Source organism: Coturnix japonica, chromosome 23 (genome assembly GCF_054131305.1).
Source record: "Coturnix japonica strain WE chromosome 23, WE-NBRP24, whole genome shotgun sequence".
In the NCBI taxonomy this organism is placed as follows: domain Eukaryota; kingdom Metazoa; phylum Chordata; class Aves; order Galliformes; family Phasianidae; genus Coturnix; species Coturnix japonica.
In genome coordinates, this window is record NC_140685.1 from 6110594 (window position 1) to 6125285 (window position 14692).

Consider the following 14692-nt stretch of genomic DNA (forward strand, 5'->3'; position numbering starts at 1 on the left):
TGCGCTTAGTGGAGCCTCCAAACAAGCTCTGTTAGTGCTGGTTTCTGGGGGAGCTTTTGTAAGGATGGAAGAAACAGAGCTGCCCTGTGGGCTGGGTACAAGCTCTGAGCCCCTCAGTGACACCTCACCCCTCCCTGTGTCCCCACACAGCTCGGCAGGTTGGGACCATTTGGAGAGCAGACAAACACCAGCATCAATCAGCGCCGGGAGCGGGCGCACAGCTGGATGATTTAAGTGACCGGTCACCGCTGTAACCGATGATGAGCTGCGAGTCGGGGAGAGAGAAATAAGGAAGCAACACAGCCTGGCGTCTGTTTGCATAAACTATCTTATCCACACAGAGGATACGGCACCGGGGGAGGTGATAAATCCCCCTCTCCGTGGCTGTGTGCGGAGATTAGATGGCTTTTGAAGAAAAGCAGTGCCTCAGCCATGAGTTACAGGCAGGGAGAGCTTGTGTAGACAGCAGGAGGGGGTCTGGGTGGCTGTGCTGGGGCTGTAGGACCCGAGGGATGTCGGGTCCTGTGTCTGTAACACTGCACAGAGCTGGTCAGGGTGGCACTGCCTGGCAGTCTGCAGCCCCTATCTGCACCTTCTTCCATCTTCCTTAGCTCACAATTGCGAGCAGCCTGCAGCCCAAGCTCAGGAATGAGAAGGAAAGATGAGCCAGCCTCCCCGAGCCTGGTGGAGCTGGGTATTTCATTACCTGCACACCTGTTCCTGAGTGCCATATGGGCAGAGGTAAATAGACGGTAATTGTTTATCCAGAAGCGATTCTGCGTTGCAGTGAGAGCCAGCTCCAAAGAAGTCACCTTCCACAGCAATGCTGAGGCTGGAGCCCAGGTGTGGGCAATGGATGGGGTCCCCTCCTGCTTCCCCACCCTTCTCCTTCCTTCTGCATCTGGGTGACACCAGCACAGCCCCAGCTGTGCACCCTCCTGCAGTGCCACAGGGTGCATGCAGGGTGCCCCATCTCCATAACTGAATCACAGCAGAGCCATCTCCTCCCTGGGGGGGAGGGTGTGCAGCAGCATCCATGTGCTCCCCATCGTGCTTGGGCCAGGCCTTGGTTTGCAAAGAGCAATTGCTCCAAGCCCAGTGTGGGGAGGAAGGGGAGTGTCCTAGCAGCAGGAGCCCCACACTCAGCTTCCAGCATGACAGGGAGGCTGTGGCATTTTCAGGGACAATTAATAGTTGGCAAAATAGAGGTGTTTGCTCGCACCCAAATGGTCTCCAGGCAGTCGGAGCCGCGTGCTGCAGGGGGATGCTGCAGGCTGCAGAGATGAATGGCTCTCCCCCACCGCTCTGAGTTTACATTTCTCTCCTCCGTTCTCCCTCAGTTGTATAAAATTTCCCCCTTTTCTCACTGAAGCGCGTGAGCTGCTCTCTGTCCCCGGGCCCTGATGCTCACGTAGCCGAGCACGGCGGATGATTTACACAGAGATGATGGACGACCTGCTCGCTCATCTGAGTTTGTGCCTAACACCGGAGCTGTGATTTCCCTGCAGGGAGAAGCGATGGCTCTGAGGAGGGGAGCATCCTCCCAGCTGAGCTCTGCCTGTTTCATTGTGTTGCAGGAGAAGAGGCAGCAGCACGTCCTGGCACTGCTTGCATGCTGGATGTTCCTCTTCTCCCTTTAAATGAGGTTTTTAAACAGCTTCCTGAATCGATCCCCAGCCTCCCATTTCCTGCCTCTGCCTTGGGTTAATGGCAGTGAACGGGTCCCCAGGCCCTCAGCAGAGCACTGGCTTTGCCCTTAGTTGTGCCCCCATGTGTGTGTGGGGGGGCATAGTGTGTGTGTATGTGAGTGTGAGCAGTGTGTGTGCACACAGAGCTCCTGCACACACGTGTGCCAGGCGCACAGTGCATGTGTCTGAGCATCCATATTTCGGAGCGTGCACGCTCTCTCCCTCTCTCTAGATGGGTGTGCATAGCTTTATGACATCCGAAATGGAAAAGACAATTGGATGTCAAAACCTATCTGAGGAGCCCATTTATACCCACCGACTTTTATGGGATTCCCGCTGATTGATGCAGGCCCCATAAAACTTCCCGCAGCAGCTCCCACCCCTCGCAGCCGGCTCTGCCTCCCCGTGCAGCATTGCGGGGATGGGATGGGGTGGGATGGGGAGCCCTCCCTGGCTGTGTGGCTGCTTCCCAGCTCCTGATAAGGGATGCGGCGCATGTGCGGCCGTGGCAGGGGCTCGCCCGCCGCCATCCATCATGCTGTCAAAGCATCAATCAGGCGGCGGCCAGCGCTGCATGCAGCCCCCTCCGCGGAGAGCACGGTGCTCAGTTCGGAGCCACTTTCATCTCCTTGCAGAGGTGAATCTCACACAGCTGACACTCTCCAATTGACAACCCCACGTGCTATCCAGGAGACCTAAGGCTTGGCATGGTGGCTCTCGCCCCATGCTTGTGCTGCAGGGTGAGGTCCCCATTCAATCCCCATGCCCCCACGCTGTGTGTTATGGGGTTGAAGCAGTGGTGAGGCTGGTAGTGTGTGTGCGGGAGGGATGGGGAAGCTCTCGCCTAGGGCTTGCCAGCATCAATCACTGCAGCTGCTCTCGCGTAATGGGCACCAGGCAGATTGGGGAAGGCACTCCATCTCCATGTCGGCGCAGTTTGTCATCATCAAACTCCGGCAGCAGGGAGAGCAGCCTGGCCAGCGGGGAACAGGAGGGGAACGTGGAACTCTACATCCCTGCAGCACGGCTGGCCCACAGACTTTGGGTAGCACCGGGTTGTCCCCTCACCCTGGGACAGCTGAGAGACGTGGCACTCAGCCCCATTTGTGTGCAAGAGCATCTGGCAAGTTTCTTTTTAATAACCAGTGTGTGGCTGCAGAGATGCCCATTATCTCTGCACAGACACACAGCACACGGGATTGGTGTCTGTCCCTGGGGCAAGCACAGCCGTGGGGCTGATGCAGGTCTCCGTGTGCCACCAGGAATCATGCACACTGTGCAACCCATGCATAAATTGGTGCAGAGCCCAGCACACCCTGCTATGGGGATGGGCCATGGAGCCGGGTGGTGACAGATATCCGTGGAGCCGCTGGCACTCATCAGAGCCACTGGGGCAGCTGCTGCCCGGCAGCTCTCCTTCCCATGGCTGAGCACAATGACCTTTCCCTGTGTTTCGCGGCTCAGCCCCAGCCACTGTGCAGGGAGGGGCTGGAGGGGGATGCAGCCCAACTCCTTCTCTCCTGCCCTCCCAGCCCTGTGCTCCACAGCCCTCACCAGGCACCTATTAATATTTATACCTCCTGGTGTATGGCAAGAGCTTGGACACAATCAGGGCACTGTGATCACTGCACAGGGGCAGTCAGAGGGCGGCTGCTGGGACTCCAAGGAAGGACAGCAGCAGAGTGAAAGGCAGAGCCTGATCTTTGAGCTCCGCGGAGGGGATGGAGGACAGCATCAGCACTCCCGAGATTCGGGTTGAAGAGGCACAGTTCAGCCTTTCAGGAGCAAAGAAGGAGGTTACCCAACCACCCTGCGCAGCTCCTGCATTGCCAATGTACCGCCACCATGCTGCCATTGCATTGCTGTTGCATTGCTGTTGCAGCAAGTCCCCCAGCTCCCCCCCAACCATCCTTTGGAGCCCTGGTGCCTGCAGAACCCTTCAGCAAGTGCTGCAGGAAGGGCAGACGGTGGCATTGTCACCTCGCAGGGCAACGTGTTCCCACCCCCTTGTATAAAAAGCAACGCTCCTGTAATAAAGAATTTAATAACCTGCTGTGCCTGTGTGGATAGAAAACTCATTTGTTTAATAGGCAGCAGTTTGGCTTTGTCATGTTCATTTAGTTTTTAATGACGCACAGTTGTGCCAATATTGATTTTAGCTTATAGGGACTCCAAAAATTTACTATCTGGAATTATCTGAAATGTAGCCGTTGGAGCTGGCAGCCAACAAGACGGATCGCTCCCCCGCCTCACTGCCGGCACAGCTGCACCAGCAGCACATGATGGGCTCCTGTGAGCATCCCCCTGTTTAGCCCGCCGTGTTAAGGGATGTGGGGCAGCACTGGGCTGTAGCTCGTGGCCCCACGAGCCAGGAAACTGAAGCAGGGGATGCCCTGTGGGAAGCTATTTCTATTTCCTTTGCCCATTTTTAATGAGTCAGCAGTGGGTGCGCCAGCCCAGCCCTGCGCGGGTGACAATTGACAGCAAATTGTATCGACAGGCTCTCATTGAACGGAATTACTTGGCAGGAACCAGCTGGGATCTGTTTCCAGACTGTCTACGTGTATCTCCATGCCCGGCCCCAGGGGAATGGGGACAACGCTCAGGGTGCAGCCCCCTGTAGACCCCCAGCCCCCACCCCGCTATATGGGCACAGGGCAGCACCCAGCCTGGAGCCTACTGGGCACAGGGACAGGGCTGTGCAGAGACCCCCCGCCCTGTGGTGAGTGGAGAAATCCACTTTGAGGTTTTGCTGCTGCTAACGGGATTGATTGAGGGATGGATAGTTGTGTCTCCCTGAAATGCCTCTGGGGCTTTGTGGGCACGAAGCACAGGATGAAAGGCTGAGGTTTGGGGTGAGTTGGCTCTGGTAGAGCCACATAACTCCATCCTCACCTCCCACTTGTGCCCACTGCCCTTTGCCGGTTCAGCAGTGCAGCGGCACCAGCGACTCGTGCTCAGCATTATTCATTATGCAAGCCTGTAAATATATTATTTACTATTCATACTATTATTATTCATTATTTATCACTTAATCCTGTAGTGCTGGAAATCAGTGCAGCACCTGAAGTGCCCAGAAAGCACTCAGAAGGCACACACCACACACCAGGTAATGGAGAGCCAGCAGCAGTGTGACTCACATTGCATCTGCACAGCACTGCCCTGATGGCCAAGGGGAGCAGCTGTCTGCTTTGGGGGGTTCCTCTGCTGTTCTTTAGCTCCACTCAGACACCCTTCATGCAGGGATAGCAGCACCCAGCAAACTCCAAACCCTTGTATACAGTCACACTGTGGGTCAGGTTCCCCTTCATAGCAACCAGGGCAAAAAAATGATGAAAAAGAGCTAAATGAGACTGACCCAAGCCAGCTGAGTGAGGTGCATTGTGTTGCAGTGCTGTAGCTCTCTGAGATGTCTGTAGGGTTTAGGATTGTCAGCTCCATGGGGCTGAGAACCTGCAGAAAGCATGGGGAGCTGCTGGATCCTGCATGGATAGAGAGGAGCAGCTGAGCAAATCCCAGCAGGTAGGAATGGTATCGGTCTCTTTCTTTTCTGCTTACATTGCTTTTGTGGTTTGGAGCAACCAGAGCTGTGGTGGGTCTGTGCTCACCTCAGTGTGATGCAGCTGGAGCAAAGGCAAGGAAGGCTGTGAGAAGTTTGAGGGCTTTGATATGTGCTTTCCAAAGCAAACTGGTGTCCCACCAGGCTCTTTATTTTATGGAATGCCCAGTGCAAGTGTGGGGAACTGAGGTGTACAGTCACCTCTACAGCCTTAACTTTTGGATGCTGGTAGTTGGAGGAGAGCACTGGGGCTGGCTTGCAGCACGTCCTGCTCTCTGTTATGGAGAAGGACTTGGGAAAGTGGCCTTTAAATGTTAAGCAACCACGTTAAAATGAGCCAAAGCCCTGTTTTAAATCTTTAATGCTCTGCTATAAAAGTCAGCTGTGTGGTTGGGGCTGCTGGCAGAGCACGGTGCTGGGCGTTGTTTCTCCTGTACCTTCACTCCGTCTGCCCCATGGCCCATCCTGGCAGCTTCTCTTAATGTTCTGAAGGCTGCAGGAACAGCAGAGCTCAGCTTTGGGATGATGGAGGAGTGGTTGGTGTGTCCAACCTCAGCAGTAGCTTTGGGGTGGGGAGTCAGCCCCACACAGCCCATGTGCAGGGTGCTTGTTAGCGCTAATAGCAGGGTCTCGTAGCTGAGGCTTTGGGATGTTGGCATGAATGTATGTTTAGAAATGCTTCTGGTAGCTGCTCCAGAGGAGGAGCTGGAGAAGGGCTGAGCTACATGGAGCTGCACGAGCAGCATTTCCCTGCTTCGCTCATGTCTTGCAGCAGCCCCAGCCATCCAGCTGTGCTCCTGGGCAGGCTGCTGCTCACATGTGGGCACAGGGGCTGGCTGGCATTGATGCCTCTGTTCTCATCTTCTGTGTCTTAAGGATGGATGGCATAAGCTAGATCCTGCTTGGGAGTAGAAGTCCTGTTGTCACTGCTGGGAAGATGCCCTTGCTTTGCCCTCTGCCCGCACTGAGTGTGGGGATGCACGGATCAGTCTCACTTTAGGTCTGAAGGAAGATCTTAATTGGCTGAGATGCCCCAGGCAGCCGATGCTGGAGGAGAGCTCCTGGCTGGGTGGGGGAGCTTGCCGTTCCTTCTACCGGTGTTTTATTTTGAAGTCATCAAATATTAAAGACGTTCCTGTTCCCAGCTGCTTTGGATGCCCCTTTCACAGCATCCAGGGACAGCGTGCAGCCCTGCTCGATGCCCTTGGATGCAAGGTAACGGGAGGCAGCTCCGGCCCTGCTGCAAGCAGAACATCTGCTGCATGCAGCCCCGTGCTGGGCCAGGAGTGCATCCTGCAGCATGGGGGGTGCCGGCTACCCACCCCATTGCCTGACTATCTGTGGGGCAAGGACCTGCCCCCAGCCTGTGGGCAGCATCACCTTGAAATGACCCTTCTAGGAGAGCAGATGCTTCTGGAAAACATTGGAATAAGGGGAGGAAAAAAAATAAAATGATACAACCAAAAGACAAATCCCAATTTGAATTACGAACAGAAAGGAATTGGGGAGCCTTGCTGCAGCCAGTCAGCTGTCCTTGCTGTGAAGTGCACACCTTATTGCTAGTCTGGCTATGTCTGGCTACAGCTTCTGCCAGTGGGAGCTTGTTATACCTCTATCTGCGAGACTGCAGAGCCTCCATTATCCAATTTCTGTTCACCGCGCCGGTGCCGACAGCCTGTGGTTACATCTGCTGCTCTCCCATCTAATGCAGAAAGGGGCTGAGGGGCTTCCAGCTCCTTCCCATGATGTGTGGGGATGGGGGGGGTGGCACAGAGCTCTCCCACTCAGGGAATGGTGGTGGGAGCCACAGCCTTGAGCAAGGAGACACCGAGGGGAGCTCTGGGCTGTTGTCCTGTAGCCTTTGGGTAGTGCTGACTCCTGGCTCCTGACATCCAAGCAGAAGACTTTTTACATTTCAAATAGAGCCTTGATCTTTTTTTGGATCTTGCCTTGGTTTCAAACAAGAGTTTTTAATTCAATCCCGGCGACGTATTTTTGGTTTGACTTTGATGCGCCCTCTTCAAGCAGGAGGCAAAATAACAGCTTTCAATTCTACAAATAGGCCTGAGGCCGCCTTCTGCTGCCTGCGGGGCTGTGTGGGGCCAAGTGCTCATTAACAGCCTTGGAGCAGCAGCCGGTGGGCGTTGGGGGCTGGAGCCCCCCACCCTGGGAGCAGCAGGAGGGGATCAGGGGGGTGTGGGAGGGGGGAGCTCAGAGCATCCCCCCACCATGTGCACTTGGAGACCTGTGCCTTTTCACCCCTTCCAGAACCATCTTGGAGAGGCAAAAGTCGCACGGCACAGCTGGTGTGTGTGCATGCCTCATCGTAATTACAAGTGACACTGCCCCAAATCGTGGCTCAGAAGCTGGGATTCTTGGTAGGCTGTGGGGGATTGGGCTGACTGATGTGAGATGGAGAGATAGATGGGGCAGGTGTGACCCAGAGCTTGGTGCCTTCCCTGCTGTGTTCCTGGCTTTTCCCATCACCCCTGGGAACAGTGATGGGGCTGTGAGCGAGAACGTGCTGCTGCTTGGGTAGATTTGGGCAGAGGAGAGCTGGCACAGAGCAGGCAGGGCCGGGTTGGAGCTCTGCTGTGAGATGAGAGCTATTGAAGCCTGCCTGTGTGGCTGTGAGGAGCTGGGTACCTCTGCAAGCAGGTAATAAAGGGCTCACACCTTGGCAAGATTAATTGCAACAACCATAAATCAGTGCTGGCAGCAGGGGCAGGTGCTGAATTTATGGCCCTGGAGACAGGAATTCCTGTTCTGCATGGAACAAAGCCCTGATCCCGCAGGGGGCTGGGAGAGTGCTGAGCACTTTGTGGCTGTTCCCCATTGCAACACATGAGTGCCGTGGGATCGGGGTCTGAGCCCACCATGGGGGGCTTCCTCTCTGCTCACTGCAGTCCACGTTGTCAGGGAACACCACCCTGAGAGGTGAGCTGGGCTCACAGCCTCCCACAGCACATCGATCCCCACTGGCTCGGTTGAGAATGCCAGCCACGGAGCTGATTAATGCTGGGGTGGGCAAGTGCTGGCTTATTGTTCAGCATCTCCTCAAGAGGTCGATGGGAAATTTGGCAGTAGCTCTCCAAATCTGCAACGTGAGCACAGGCATTGGCCCTCTGAGCACCGTGTGTGATTTACACGTGAGCATATATTGCACGGGGGGGAAATATACTCCTGGTGCCCAGGAACTAACATCACTGTATTGATGTTTGCGTGAGAACGCTCCCTCAATTCCCTGCCCTGGTTTGACCCTTTGGTGCTGGGCTTTAGGCTAATCTGCTCGTGCTTTTGCCCTGATCCTTGCAGGCCCCTTGGCTCAAAGGTGTTGTGTGTGCTCGTGGGTCTGATTCAGCATCCAGGTGTTCCCTCTGGCTGGACAGTTTAGGTCTGTTGGTGTCAGAGCTGCTCTCCTCCAGCAAATGCAAGGCACTGTGCTGACTCTGAAGGATGTGTGATCGTGGTCTGATCCTGCTGGGGGATCTGGGCTTGGTAAATTGCAGGATTGGGCCTGAGGAGGTGATATGCGATTTGGGAGGCACTGCTGGCTCATCTCTTTGGCTGGAGATCTTGTTTTTCCAGAACCTCGCACCGTTTGCAGTGATAACCTGGTGGCAGCGAGTTCTGCCTGTGAGCTTCTCTATAGACTTGCTGCGTCCCCTCTCTAAGATGAGGTGCAGACGCTGAGTGCCATCAGTGCGGCTGGGGACGGTGAGGAGGGGGTCGCGTGGTGATCCAAAGCTGCAGAGAGGGCAGCCGCTGCCCTCCGCCCCTCCCCCGGGGGGGGCTGCGGTGTCTGGGGTCGGGGGGGGGAGGGCGGTGGTCCAACCCGCTCCGTAGGAATCGTGGGCGGCCGAGGGGACGTGCCCGCCGCGCCCTCTCCCCCCGCATCTCCGTGCGCCCCCGTCCGCGGCCGCTGGGTAGCGCTCGGAGCCGCGCCGACTCCCCGCCTCCCCGGCTCGGGCTGCCCCCGGCTCCGCCGAGCTCCGCCGCCGCAGCTCAGGAGGAGCAGGGAGGAGGAGGAGGAGGAGGAGGGAGGCAGCCGGTCGGAGCGCCGAGTGGGGACGCACCGCACGCGGCTCCGAGCGGGACCCCGCGCCGCTGCGCGTCACAGCCGCACTTTCTCCTTTTGCTCCCCCCTCTCATCCCACCCCGTCTCCCGGAGCCGCCGGGGGGAGGATGTCCCCAGGCAGAAGCTGAGCTCCGGGGAGGGGCCGCCTCCCCGCCCCCGGACCCCAAACTTTTTTTCTGCGGCTCCCCATGGTGCCCAGGCGGGCAGGAGGGGCTGGGGGCGGACAGCGCTGCGCTTCCTTTCCCCTTCCCTGAGGCGGAGGGCAGCTCGTGGGGAGGGGTTCGGCTGCCGGCCCCGAGCTGAATCGTCAGGGGTCCCTGCTCTGCACGTCTCTGGGGGAGTTGGACACGGCGGAGAGCTGTCTGCGGTTCCCCCCGACCACATCGGGAGCTCTGCGCATCGCATCCGCCTCCCTCCGAGCAGCGCTGCCGCGGAGGTCCCTGCGCCGGGGGACCGGAGAGCAGAGAGCGCTGGAGCCGCTGCCGCTCGGATTATAAAGTCAGGGAAGTTGCCCCCGTGTCGGCGGAGTCATGGCCCGGCCCGGGAGTTGGGGGCTGCTGTGCGCCGTGGTGCTCGCCCTGCCCGGCCCCCCGGGAGCCGGCGCCCAAGGTAAGTGGGTATGAGGGGGACCCGGTGCGGGGCGCGGCTTCTTCAGCCTCCAGCTCCTGCTTCGATGCTGGCGGTGAACCACGAACGGGTGGGGGGTTTCCCTGTGCCGCCCCCGACAGACGAATCCCGGGAGCTGGAGGACTCTGGGGGTTCTCACCTTATTCGGGATGGAGAAGTTTGGGTCGCAGCCCCAGAGTTCGGGGAGGGAGTGGAGGTGCTTAAGGAGACCCCCAGGTGCCCGGGGCCGAACGGCGCAGAGCGTAGCGCGGTGCCTGGGGGGACTCAGCTCTGCGCTGCCTCCTGCTTCTCCTGCCCTGTAACAGTCTCCGTGCTGGGGATGGGAGGCAAAACGTTGCTTTGAGTGCGGGGTAGAAATGCGTCAGCCCTTTCCCGAGGACCGGACACCCTCGAAGGTGAGGGCACAGATTTCACCCCCTCCCTGGGGACCCCACTTGTGCGCGGCACGAGTTCTGGGAGCGGCTCTTGCGGTGATTCTGGTCCCACTGACCTCCAGCGGGTGGGGACGAGGGGGGGGTCTGCAGCCCTGAGTCCCTGTGGGTGCTCTGAGGCTTCATGTGCTGGGCAGTGTGAGTGCCTGTCTGCTCATCACCTCCGGGGCTCTGACACAGCACAGTGTGATTTTTGGCTGCTTGGAGAGAGGCAGGAATAGTTCCTGCCCCTTTGGGGTGCAGAGATTCGCAGGGGGAGCCCTCCTTGGGCTGCTGTCCCCTCCCCAGCAGACAAGCATCCCTGCAGGGCTGTGAAGGAGGTGCTGTCTATAGCAGGGCTGCAGCACGGTCTCCTCCATCCCTGCTGCTCGGACGGAGCAGATCCAGGCTGCAAAATGGGGGGCACAGAGGGGTGCAGTGCTGTGCCTGGGGCTCCTCAACCCACGACATTTTTGCCCTTGTTTGCAGCAGCGAGTGGAGCCACAAGTCCCCATGCACTCCTGTCCTCCTGCTCCCCCTGAGCCTCCCTTAGTTCTGCTATAATTTCTCAGTAATTAAGTTCAGAACATAACATCTAAAGCGGCAGTATATTATCCAGGCAGGCCCTGTGTGGGGAGCTGTGAAGGTCTCTTTGATTGATTCACTCCCTTGCCGAGTTTCTCTCCTCCTGCCTGGCGGCTCCAGCTCACGGTCCCCCATGGTCCGTTTGTTCCCGGCTGTGGGATGATCTCCTGCTGTGCCCGACTCCTGTTTGTCCGTGGGGCTCTGGAGCAGAGGAGAAAGGGCTTTGCTCTGCTCTCCTGGTGCACGATCTGAGCTGTGCATCCTGCAGCGTGCTGCGTGTCCTGGCGGGTGGTGTGACATTGCTGGGAGCTGGCGTGGCTGAGCGCAGGCAGTGATGGAGCAGCGTGGGGAGCATCGCCTGCCTGTCCCCTATGGCTGGCTCAGGGACACTGGGGCAGGGTCACCTCCTGCTGCATACGGGCTGACAGCAGTCATTGCTGCAACCCAAGTGGACATGGGTTGAGGAGCTGCCCCATGGGTACAGTGCTTGTTGTGGCCTTTATCTCAACCCTGCTGTGGTAGGTTCCCAACAGGGACACCCCCATATTGTTGGTAGAGCTGGTGGCAGCCCCATAGCCAGGCCTGGAGCAGAAGCAGCAGTGTGCTTTGTGCCAGTGCTATTGATTCTAGCAACTGAAGAAAATGGGATCAATAGAGATGGAGGGAGGAGGGCTTGAGACCCTCCCGGCAGGGCACGGGCTCCCCAAGCACAGGATGAAACACTTTTAATACCTGCAGTTGCTAAAACAAAGACTCCAGCACCACTGGGGAGAGATGGGATGGAAGTTTAATTACAGCCTGCCTGCGCTGTGTAATTATTAATTACCCACGGCAAAAAATAACTTATTGATTAGGGGCCTCGTGCTAATTACCTGGAGGTGAATGCGCTGTGGGTTGGAGCTGTCGCAGTGCGACCCTCACACAACAATGAGACAACAGAGGGTTCCCCAGGAGCTGGGGGTGCTGTTCCCATTCCTTCCCCCCACACTTTGTTCTGCAGATTTTGTGCCCCCCAGAGGTACATTTTTCCCTCAGCTGGGGGCACAGCCCAGGAACTCCTGCACCAGCACAGTGCCCATAATGGGATTGAGGAGGCTGCATCCAGTCCCAGGAGGGATTTGGGAGGCTTAAGGTTCCAGACGGGATTTGGGGCAGGGGCCTGAGATGGGCAGCTTCAGTCAAAGAAGCTTATTAGGGGCTGGCGTGGGAGGTACAGAGCCTTCTGGCAGCCACGTGTGGTCTCTGGGCACGTCTGTATGTGCCGTGGAACAGGGCTGGAGGGAGTGGGTCTCTGCCCCTTCCTTGGGGGTGTGACAAAGGTCAGTGTTTCCCTTGGCTTTGGGAAGGTGTCTTTATCCATGAAAGTATCCCCAGGGCTGGTGTCCATCATCAAGGCTTGGCAATGCTGGAGTGGCTTTTTCTACCTCTCCCTTCCCCGTGAATTCGGCTTCCAGCCTCGTGCAAAGCTCCGGCTCAGGAAGGAAAGTGGCTTTTAGGGGAGAGGAAAAGAGAGATTAAAATTTGATGCTCCTTTGGAAGCCATTAGTGGCCAGGCACAGCAATGAAATTTTGATGACCCGATAACCGTACGGGGGGGGATGTGATCTGCTGTGCTCCGTCACCGTGTGTGTTGTGCTGGTGGTTTCCCCAGGACCACAGTGCTGGTGGGGCTGTGCCATCCTGTGCCCCTTGATATGGCACACACCAATGGGTGCCACTCCTGGGTGCCCTCCCTGAGCCCTGCTTCTTGTGCTGGGGTGGCAGCACTGAATGATGCTCATCCTTTGGTGATGGGGTGAGGCTGTGGTGGCACTTCTGCTCAATGGGAGCAAATGAAGGTGCTGGAGGAGAGAGGCAGACGAGCAGATGCAGTTTGCTTGTGTTATGCTGATAATTAAACCTGGGAGGAGGGAGGCAGCTTCACAGTGTATAGGTGTGATAAGGAATGACCCTGGGTCTGTCTTCATGAGTCTCTACAAGTGGTGTCCTTGTCCCGTGCAGGGTGCTGTGCTTGTGGGGCTGCACAGTGCTGCTCCCATCTCCATTCCATCCCTGGGGCCACAAAGCCTGAGGTGCTGCCTTGTCCCAGCCTGGAGCTGATCCTTGATTTGGCTGATTTCTGCCTTGGGGTGAACTCTAACCCTGCTGTGTTACTGTAGGTCCTACATCAATGGTGGCTGGTGGTCACATTGTAGGAGCAAAAGCCCTCACAGTGCTGGGTCCCATCTGGGTGAGGGAGCAGCAGGTGCCCTTGCCCGAGAGCCCTCATTACCTTGTTTGTTAGCAGGTTGTGTGTCACTGGGTGAGAAATGGTCAGTGCTGGGCCAGTAATAAATATGCTGCTGTCAGTGTTGATGTGATCGCAGTAATGAAGGGTGAGCTGAGCCCTGTGGCGCAGGGCAGCATGGAAGGATTGTGTGGTTACCTGCAGGGATCCAGCACACAACAGGGATGGGGGTGAAGGGGTGTCCTGTGGGGTGATGGATGGGTGTGGGGTGTAGGGAAACATTGCATTTGCTCTGCCAGCAGCAGGAATATGCAGGCAGTGGCTCTGCTGTGCTGCTCATGCCTGGCATCCCATGCATGCCAGCAATGCCAGCTGCAAGGGCACAGCCCTGGGTGCTGCTCAGTGAGCCAGAGCCCGCTGCTGGTAACACATCTCCTGGTGATGCTTTGAGGTATCCCCCCACCCCATTCCCTGTGTGCTTTTGGGGTGCATCTCTTCACTCCCAGCAATGCCTCTCCTTGCTGCCACCTCCCACAGCCCCTGCAGACCACCTGCCTATGGCCCCTCGCTTTGCCCCCAGCGCTGCAGGGTGTGGAATGCTTGTGCCTGGAACGCTCGGGTTGCTTGGGAACTGGGAAACCTGATCCCTGGGAACGGGGCCGAGGGGCAGGGGGACATTCCGGGCTGCAGCTGGTCCCCGGACCCTTTGTCTCCCTGCTCCGATGGGGCTGGTTGTGTCCCCACTCTTGGCCCCCAGGAATGGAGAATTCAGGTGCTGGAGAGCTGTCCCTATGGATGCAATGAGCGGTGGCCACCGGCTGCTTTGAGCTGTCACCTCCTGGCTGGTGGCCCTGGGCACTGTGACCAGCTGTCACCTTGTGCCAACAGCTGAGCGTCCCAACTGTGAGCGTGGACAGCGCGGTGATGATTCCAGGAATGCCAGAATGCCTTTCCCGTGCCAAAATCACTCTCCTATCAACCTTCTGCTGTCATTGTCCCCATCGCCCATCTCCTCGCACAGCAGCTGGGCTGAGAGTGCTGGGAGCTCCGTCCTGCTGGATCCCTTTGGCAGCTGAAGGGAAACTGAGGCACGGGTTGTGGTGTGGGGTGCAGTGCCCCAGGGCTGCTGGCTGAGCCCAGTGTCCCCATGCTGTGCTGCTGTGGATGGGCTCTGCTGCCCAACACGTGCACACGTGAGCGGCTCCGTCGGCTCTCATCAATCACTGCCACCCTCACAGCGGTGCCGGGGCCCCGGGTGGATGGAAACCTTGTTGGGTTTGACCATTAACAGAAAGAAACCACAGAGCTAATTTTAGCCGTGTGAGCTAATTGCTTTGTGTGCCGCTGGGGGAAGGCGAAAACCTGCGAGTCCTCAGCTATCACCTTGAGCCTTCTTGGCTGCGTGCTGGTGGGGATGCCTGGCTCCTGATGTGGGGTCAGTTATGGGGATGTTGATCAGGGTCAGTTATGATCGCTGTGGGGATGCTTTTGTTAATGCAGGATATCAGGTTCTGGGGG

The 14692-nt window shown here is 57.5% G+C and overlaps 1 protein-coding gene across 5 annotated transcripts in view; it reads left to right on the forward strand.

Moving 5' to 3' along the window:
* The first annotated feature begins 9220 nt into the window (after window positions 1-9220).
* Window positions 9221-14692, forward strand: part of SDK2 (sidekick cell adhesion molecule 2) — a 40950-nt gene continuing 35478 nt past the window's right edge. For all 5 annotated transcript variants that reach the window (XM_015880096.2, XM_085522967.1, XM_015880098.2 and 2 more), the window contains exon 1: window positions 9221-9934. In XM_015880096.2, coding sequence (XP_015735582.2) covers window positions 9856-9934 — 79 coding nt within the window. In that variant the 5' untranslated portion in view covers window positions 9221-9855. The remainder of the gene's footprint in view (window positions 9935-14692) is intronic.